Raw genomic sequence first — 9,609 nt, 5'->3', positions numbered from 1 at the left:
TGTGTGTGTGTGTGTGTGTCTGTTAGTGTATCTGTAAGCGCTTGCGTATGTGAGTAATACTTTATTGTTTGCATTCTATTTCAGATCCATTTCTACCATGTGATGATTTGTTTGGATGGTGGTACCTACGATGCGGTGTCTGGGTTGTTTTACAGCTTGCTTTGTTAGGAAACAGTGTTGTTTTATTTGTCTCCATCACAAGTAAATCCAAAATGGACGTACAACGCTTTTTAATTTGCAACTTAGCGACTGCTGATCTCTTTATGGGAATTTACCTAGGTTTTCTAGCTGTAGTTGATGCAGGAACGCTGGGTAAGTGTATCTTTTTTTTTTCTTTATTATGACAACTTAAATATGTTCAAATAAAGTGGCTTTAAACTTTGTTAACAACAAAGTATCGGACATTATTGTGGATTATTTCAAATTTATTAGTGCGTAGCAGTACACAACAATTTTCGAAGGAAAAGTGAATTGAAAAGAGTTTTTGCCAAACTGAAGGACAAACTTAATTTTGCCAATGGTTCTGACTCTTGGAATAGCATAGAGCTGAGAACAATTGAAAGCTGATTCAAAGAGCCGAACACTGCTGTTATTTATGTTTTATTTTTCGAACCTAATGATAGTGGCGCCTAGATTATTCAAATATATTTTTCTCTTGTGTAAATATAACGTTTATAACGAGAACGGAGAACCTATACTGCTCCCATATGAATTTCATTCTATTTGTCCTTATTACGTGAATCTCATAGTTCGCGAATTTGAGCGTTTTAGGTGGTTCAGTGAACAGTTCACTAGACTTTCAATGGAAGTTTTCAATAATTTGAAACCTATCACCGGAGTAAAGCAATCACTGTGATGAAAATCTATATATGAATACGCTAAGGCCGACATATGTTATGCTATCATGTGATTAGTTGAAGAGAAAGACGAAAGCGAGAGAATAAGAGGGAGAAAGAAAAGAGGGAGAGAGAAAAAGAGGAAGAGAGATAAAGAGGGAGAGAGAAGCGTCCACAACGTGAGGTAGGAGGAACGTAATATTTATAACGTGCTTAAAAAAGTTAGTTGAAGGTAGTGATGTAGAGAAATATGTTTAACAGAGTTAGAAATATGTTTAACAGGGTGTGGTGATGTTCTGATGGTGAAGTTTAAAAAATGCACACAGAGAGAGAGAGAGAGAGAGATGGTGGTGGTGGTGGTGGTGATTGGATAGTGAAAAGTGTAATTTTTTAAAACTGAACTAAGTTTTTATATCACCTATTATTGAACGCATGCGCATAAGTGCAATTATTGATCGTCTTCTGGATTGAATATTGATATGTGTGTATAAAATATAAATGACAGACGATGGAAGCTAACAACAGAAAGAATGAGACTGTATAGGCAATGATGTAAAGAGAAGCAGGGTATCGAAACACTAGAACAAGCACGGGAGCATCAGCGTGTAGAAGAGAAAATATGAATCAAAGAATATAGAGTCAGTATTTACAAGAGATAAGGGGGCATGTTCAGGCTAGAATATAAAATGAAAATCGGAGAGAACGACAAAAAAACATATAACCATACTATTTAAAGTTACATTAGTGACATGAATATTCTCTGTAATCATTGTGAAGCTCTAAGATTTATAATGAACCTCTGAACTTCTGAGAGCATGGGAAAGTCATGCTTCTTCAATTACAGCCTTATCTATAACTGAAAGGTGTTTTTAAACGAAAATTATGCAGAATATTCAATTTATAAAGGAACGCTAAATGTTATGGTTCTATATAAACTTACAATCATCTAAAAATGTTCGCATTTACTGTGGAATTTCCTTGAGTACTGCTCGTGATTATAACTAGTCTAGTTAAAGAAGAGGTAAATATATATTTTAGTAGGGTACATTTTTATCGTAGTAAACAATGGAAGCAGTGTGAAATAAGCCCGCAATTATTTCAAATCCGCCTCTGTATGTAATTTAGAAAGAATGCTGTTTTCCCCCAGATTAACTTTTCTAAATACACAGTGGAAAGATTTGAACATGAGTCTAGTAACTTTGTGGGATAGGAGGGAGTTACTGCTAACATTAAAATACTGAAGGGTTTACATAAGTTTCTGCAAATATGGAGTTGGTTGTCGTTTTATATGTGTAAATAAGGCAGTGGTTTAGCAGAATCGTTAGAATGTTGAGAAATACTTCATATTTAGAAACAGCCTTTAACGTTCTGAGTTCATATCGCGCCGAGGTTATCTCTGTCTTTCACCTTTCTCAGATCGATAAAATATAGCACAACTCAAGTACTAGGGTTGTTTAATCGATTGGGCACTTTCCAAAATGTATTGCTTTGTGCTTTTGTTAAAAGCCTGTTGTATAGTTATAAATGTTATTCCAACTACCATTACAGTTGGTGATAGTGGTAGCGGTGGTGGTGCTAGTACTGTTGTTGCTGCAACCTGTGCTATTATTAGTGTTGTTGAAACATATGTTGATATGTCGACACTATAATTTCTAAAGAAAAAATACAACAGATTTTATCAGAATGAATTTGAAATGTTTAAACGATAATGAATTGTTTTGGGATTACTGTATTTCTTAAAGAAGACCCATTGAGTACTAGTGATGTGGATTCTACTACTGACACTGCTTCTGATATCACCGTTACTCATATTAATACTGTAACTAATACAATAACCACTAGTCTTACTAATGGTGTACTATATTTACTGAAAGAAGCTGTTAAATTATGGAAACGTGACGTACTGACATAACAATATACGGCCACGCTGAAAAAAAATTAAATGAACAGAAATAGTTCAAAAGAATAACAGAACGTTATGAATATCCGTGAAGATTTGCATGAGTTAATAAAATATCAGTAAACATGTAAACATCGATAAAAACATTTTTCTTGGGAAGGAAATATCGATTTTTTACAAAGAAATATCGATTGCTTTTGAATGGTGTCAAATATTAAATAACCAGCTATAGAGTTGCATCAATTAACTAATAGCTATATGTAACGGCTACATGGATGTTATTCCTGCTTTCATATACAATTAGCATTTTAATGTGTCATTTAACATGTTACTAAAGAGTTGTGATGTTTGTCGTGCATCTTTTTACACACACACACACACACACACACACACACACACACACACACACACACACACACACATATATATAATTGTATAGATACGTTTATATTTATGCATATGTATATATATTTATATACGAGTGTGTATGTGTGTGTGTAAAACTGGCACTCCGTAGATTACGATGATAAGGGTTCCAGCTGATCCAGTCAACGGAACAGACTGTTCGTGAAATTAATGTGCAAGTGGCTGAGCACTCCACAGATACGCGTACCCTTAACATAATCGTCAGCGTGATACAGAATGTGACATAACTGTCCGTTTGAAATACAGGTACTACTCATTTTTACCAGCTGAGTGGATTGGAACAATGTGTCTGTCTTGTTCAAAGCGCCACCGGAAATCGAATGCACGACCTTATGATCATGATCTGAACACCCTAACTACTAAACCACGCGCCTTCACTGTATGTATGTGTATATATATGTATATATATATATATATGTGTGTGTGTGTGTGTGTGTGTGTGTGTGTGTGTGTGTGTGTGTGTGTGTGTGTGTGTGTGTGTGTGTGTGTATATATATATATATATATATATATATATATATATATGTATATCGAGTGAGAGAGAGGGGGAGAGATGGAGGCTGTGTTAATCTTTTTTAAAAACATTTATGTAGTTAATAACTTTTAATTTAATAAAGCGTTTTTCAAATATTTATGTGTGCATGTGTGTTTATATATTTGTGTATATATAACATAGATCTTGTCACAAGCTCCCATTCAACCTCCAAGTAATTGCAAGCACCTCCTTAGATTAGTAAACATACTCCTCACGCAAATATCACTCTATCTTAACGCTAACTTGCTCAACAACTCCATACTTCGTTCAAACTCTCTTGACCATTAACCCAAAATGTTTGGTACACTCTGCACTAACCCGAGCATTAAATCTTGCTAGTAGAAAACCCAAAAAGCTACCCTTAAAATATAAACACTCGCATAAAATTAATAATTTCTCCTTTAAGGTTACCATAGACTCTTCAAACAGAGACTTCACTGGCCTAACCTCAAACGCCTTCAGATTCTGCATTACCTAAATCTTACCCTTATTCGGAAATTTGCTCTGTATGCTTTCCGGCAACAGCTGTACCCTACAAAGTCTCAAGCGTTTCACACTCCATCACCTGAAGTATCTCTGATAGGACAAGGTCGTACAACTTAACATATAAATTCAGATCCTTCTTTGCATCTCCAAGAAAAGAATAATCGTCTTCAACACCCATATCCCAAACTCAGAAGCCAAACTATTTTCATTTTACAAGCACAGAAACTCCTCTTTCATAGAAAAAAAACTTAAAACACTCTCACTGCTAACGCTAAAACATACCTACAACCCACTCCTTCCCGACCACTGCAAGAAATACATTCAAAATACCAACTCTACTCAACAAACCCCAGTAACTAAAGTACATATAACCATGTTTTCCCAATAACGACATCCTTTTCCACTTCCAATTACTCATACAGATATTGTGCAAACCCATTGTGCTCTTGTATGTCTGTACCAATCCGCAAAATTGCCATCCCTATTTATGCCCTCCGTACTTTCTTTACCAAATAATACAATACATCCATTATTGTATCTATGAGTGTTCTATTTGACTTGGCTTATTCATGCTTATGTATCCTTATAACTGTATCTCTCATTATATACCCCTGCCTATTCTTCCGATTGCGACACGTACTTCGATTCTTATCTATACCTTTATATATCTCCCAGAAAACATTCACCTTTTCTGTAAGTGCGGCTTCACGGATCTGAGCTATAGCCATCCTTCTAATCGTACAACATATTGCTATACACCTGTACACAGTTACTTATATCCTCTTTGGTGATAAAATAGTTATCAGTCAACTACTAGAAGCGATATAATCGACATATTCCACCTTCGGTTTGTGCTTAAATACCTAAATTAATACATTCTTCTTTCTGTTTTTGTCGGTGGAGCATTAACCAAAATATCATTAAATCTTGGTTCTGTCGACTTGCCTTTCATCCTTGTGAACGTCAGTAACATAGAGACCAGTGAAATGATAGTGTTAATGAGTTCACTCAACTCACAAGGTTTTACAATGTATAAAAGTTAGAAATCATTAAATTAAGCGATGAACATCATAAAATGTAAGAGAAACTCCAGTAAATTTAGAATACAACGTAGTTTCCATTCACGACCAAAACCATCTCATGCTTAAGGAAAGCGCTAACATATCTATTTCTAAATCTCCTTCCTCAAAAAAAATATAGGACTTTTCTGCCTAGTAAAAGATACAGTATGATATTTTCTTAGTTTCTCATTAAAAATAGGGATAATTTCTTTGTTGATGTGCATGATAGTAGTGAATCTCTGTCCTTCGACGATAAGGATTCAGTTGTTAAGTCAGCTGAATTACCTGCTCCTGAATGAGCGTCATGTGGGTGATTATTCCACAGACTCGTGAACCCGTAGCGTAATTCTCAAGGAGAATCAGCGTGACACAGTGTGTGACAAGACAGTAACTTTTGAATCACAAGAACAATCTACTCGACGTGCTTCCTTCCAGTCTCCGCTTACCTAATTTTCCTCACAGGGTTTAAGTGGAGTCGAAGTTTTCAAAAACATTTGCCCTACGTTACCATTGCAATAGGGTCGAGCACAGTACTTCGTAGATACGAAACGAATTTCTAAAACATTCTGTTATACTGAACTTACGTGCGAGTACAGTAGGTTAAAACAACTCTAATATATTATTGTTAATCCTTTATATCGACACCGGTGAAATGAAAGACAAAAATCAGTTCCGATCGAACTTGAATTCGGTGACAGTAGAACAGAAACTAAATATAATGCATTTAGTTTGGTATTATACTCATCCACTACCTCTGTGCGTTAAAAACTAAAGTATTTGAAGCAATCCATAACAAAGGAACTTATTCTCCCAATAAATACATCAAAGAAAGCATTGGTCCTTCTTATTGCATTAAACTTTACCAATGGTGCAAAGATTTTAGATTTATAAACGGGGAAAATTATATTCTTTTCTACTCTAGGCAGAAGGCCCGAAATTTTGGGGGAGGAAGCTAGTCGATTAGATCAACCTCAGTACGCAACTAGTACTTAATTTATCGACCCCGAAAGGATGAAAGGCAAATTCGACCCCGGCGGAATTTAAACTCAGAACGTAAAGACAGACGAAATACCGCTAAGCATTTCGCCCGGCGCGCTATCGTTTCTTATTTCTTTATTGCCCACAAGGGGCTAAACATAGAGGGGACAAACAAGAACAGACAAACGGATTAAATCGATTACATCGACCCCAGTGCGTAACTGGTACTTAATTTATCGACCCCGAAAGGATGAAAGGCAAAGTCGACCTCGGCGGAATTTGAACTCAGAACGTAGCGGCAGACGAAATACCGCTAAGCATTTCGCCCGGCACGCTAACGTTTCTGCCAGTTCGCCGTCTTCACGGGGAAAATTATATTATTACCTTCCTGTCTTTCTCTTATTTTGTCTAGCATTCTTCCGTCATCATACCAGTAAAATACACGATTTATTCAAGTGGTTACACTATTTCTGTAGCCCTATATAATGTATCACGTCGTTGCTGCATTTTCACTCCTCATCGGCGTATATTTCCTCCAGGTTGATGTATGCAATCATATTGTTACTCAATAACTGCTTACATTGACAATATATTAGCGGTGTTTGCGTCAAGTTTTCACTCTAATTGAATCATTCGTTCCATTAACGCAAATAAAACAGAAACATCGTTCTGTTAAGAAGAAAATTATCTGGATTTAAAGGGAATTTAACACTCGATGTTGGTCCAAACTGCAAGCGATAAACCAATATATATATACGTGATTATTGGAGTTGTTTGACAACGACTTTTAAAATAACCGTTTGAGAAACTTTAGATGTGCAAATAACATTGTTTTGTCATTCACATTTTACTTCATGCGCTTTCATTTGTATGTATTCGTTTCTTGCCCAAACCATTTCCTTTATATAAAAAAAATTTTTTTATTTTCCAAAAATCATCAATGTACGCACCGATAATGTAGATGCAAAATGTAAGTTACTCCGAAAATTTCTAAAATTTGAGAATATTCTGCGTCGTGTATAAGCTGACAGTTATATAATGAATGATTCAAGTGTTTTTCTATGTAATTTAACCATTCGGAATACAGAGTGGTAACTTGTTAAATTTAAGTACTGCTTTTTCACTGCTTTTGGTGGGTGGGGCTTTTTGTTTTGTTTTTACGAATAAAATGCCTTAAAGATATTCTGTAAAGAAAACTAATAAATGGAACATCGAGACAAAAGTAATCATTTCCTTATAAATAGCTTGCAGACAGAGCAGTACTATTATATATTGGTCTCAAATTTTAGCACAAGGCCAGCAATTTCGGGGCAATGGATAAGTCAATTACATCAACCACAGTGATCAACTGGTACTTATTTTATCGACCCCGAAATGATGAAAGACAAAGTCGACCTCGGTGGAACTAACGATTCTGCCATCTCACCGCCCTAGTAATATCGTATATTAGCATAAATTAGTATTTAATGACATACAAAAGAAAAACATTGAAAAGAATCCATTAACAAATATTTTGCAGGAGTTCCGAAAGTTATGGGGATGGGAAATGAAGAAATTACAGCTCATGAAATGAGAATGCGAAGCGGCACCAAAATATCGGCTAGTCGGAAATTCGTTCTCATTGTGAGCCAGTAGGGGATGTTATACACACATTGCTTTCTACGTGGCTTCTAAGATACTAAAGAATATCTTCCTAGAGAGCAAGTGATTACAAAATCAAGGGTCTGCAACACCTCACGTTTGTTTTGTTATGATATCAAAATCGAAATTTTGCTGCTTGAGTTTCTCAATTATTTGCATTTTAATATAAAATGCAATTTCTTCTGATAATCCACTAGAAAGACGAAACTGAGCTCAGGGTTATTTCATTTATCTACACTTATTCAGTTCAGGCAGAAAAGGTAAAGAGTACAAACGATGTACACATACTCTTCCTGACCGGGGGAAATCGATGTTGTTGATGTTCCAACTCTGTTTTTTAACGATTGTGTTAAGACTGTAATTATGGATAATCGGTGTGGAGCAGGCACATTAGGGATGATAAGGATGACGATGGCGATAATGAAGGCGATTATAATGACAATGTTGATGACGATTATGATGGTGGTGTTGGTGGTGGTGGTGGTGATGGAGGCGGTGGTGGTGGTGGTGATGGAGGCGGTGGTGGTGGTGGTGATGATGATGAAGAAGGAAGACAAATTTACCATATAATCTTTGCTGGATATGATATACAATTTGCTACTCAAAGGAGCAAAAGTGATTGTGTTAGAAAAAGTAGCTGCAAAGATAACTGAGAAGGCTTAAGCTTGTTGATCAGTGAGTCTTAGGCCAATGAATGGAAAAATTTTATTTTTACGTAGTCTAAGACATTTTGCTTTTGTGTAGCCGTAACAGTGCTTCAGATGTGTAACTAGTATTCCAATATGGGGTACATTTGAGTGTTAGAGAAAATCAGAAATTATCTGGTGTCATGGTTTGATTCTGAAACGGCAACGTTTTAGAGAAATTCAATCTTGGCAATATTATATATGTGAGATCGCTATAAAAGCCGATCCGAGATTGTGAAATCTAGTGCCTGTAGTGAAACTGAAAGTTTTAGTTAAGTCTCCAAGTTACAATCAAATCGAATTTAGGGTGTTTGTAATGTAAATATATCACTAATTTGAATAGATCACTAAACCGCAATTTGATATATTGTTTTATAACCGTAGAGTTAAGACGTTTGCTTCCTGGATCGATCTTGCAGCACGGCAAAAGTCTTTGAGTTTACTCAATATTTCGGATTGGAGTTTAATTGACGGAAATTGCACGAGCTGCTGAATGGAACTGTCTCCTTTCTTAGTCTATTTTTTAAACTTCACCGCTTGGCTTGCAATGAGTACAGATCTCGAATCTGGGGATAATAAATCGATATTTTGTTGGTTGGAACTGAGACTTCATTGTTAACTGATAAACAGAATATGTTATATAACGTCTCCACCTGGCTCACAATGAGAACGGATTTCCGATAAGCCGAAATTTTGGTACCGCTTCCTATTCCCATTTCATGAGCCGTAATTTCTTCATTTCCAATCCCCATAACTTTCGGAACTCAGCAAAATGTTGTAAAAACCGCCTCTCCTCCTCTAATTAAGCTGTAAAATAATAGTCTGAATATTCAGGTTATTTTGGAAGTAAGCGTTTGTCTAACTTATTTCCAGATGGCTGAATCTATCAGATAGTCGATTGATACATATTTTCTACACTCAGAGAAGTTGTTTTTTTTTTGTGTTCTTTTTTTTTTTTTACAAATATGGTAACATTATCTGAATATTGATGGAAATCATCCATTTGTATTAGAATCTTGGCCATAGAAAGCTGAAATATCCTTCAAAAATCAAATTTCTT

The 9,609-nt window shown here is 35.7% G+C and overlaps 1 protein-coding gene across 1 annotated transcript in view; it reads left to right on the top strand.

Moving 5' to 3' along the window:
• LOC106873188 (follicle-stimulating hormone receptor) overlaps positions 1-9,609 on the top strand; it is a 471,564-nt gene that overhangs the window by 374,745 nt on the left and 87,210 nt on the right. Inside the window, exon 17 of the mRNA XM_052969708.1 lies at positions 85-312. Within this exon, the coding sequence (XP_052825668.1) occupies positions 85-312 (228 nt within the window). The remainder of the gene's footprint in view (positions 1-84; positions 313-9,609) is intronic.

The sequence above is a fragment of the Octopus bimaculoides genome, chromosome 7 (assembly GCF_001194135.2).
Source record: "Octopus bimaculoides isolate UCB-OBI-ISO-001 chromosome 7, ASM119413v2, whole genome shotgun sequence".
NCBI classification, from domain to species: domain Eukaryota; kingdom Metazoa; phylum Mollusca; class Cephalopoda; order Octopoda; family Octopodidae; genus Octopus; species Octopus bimaculoides.
The sequence above is the reverse complement of the archived record's forward strand: the minus strand, read 5'-3'. Positions and strand labels throughout refer to the sequence as shown.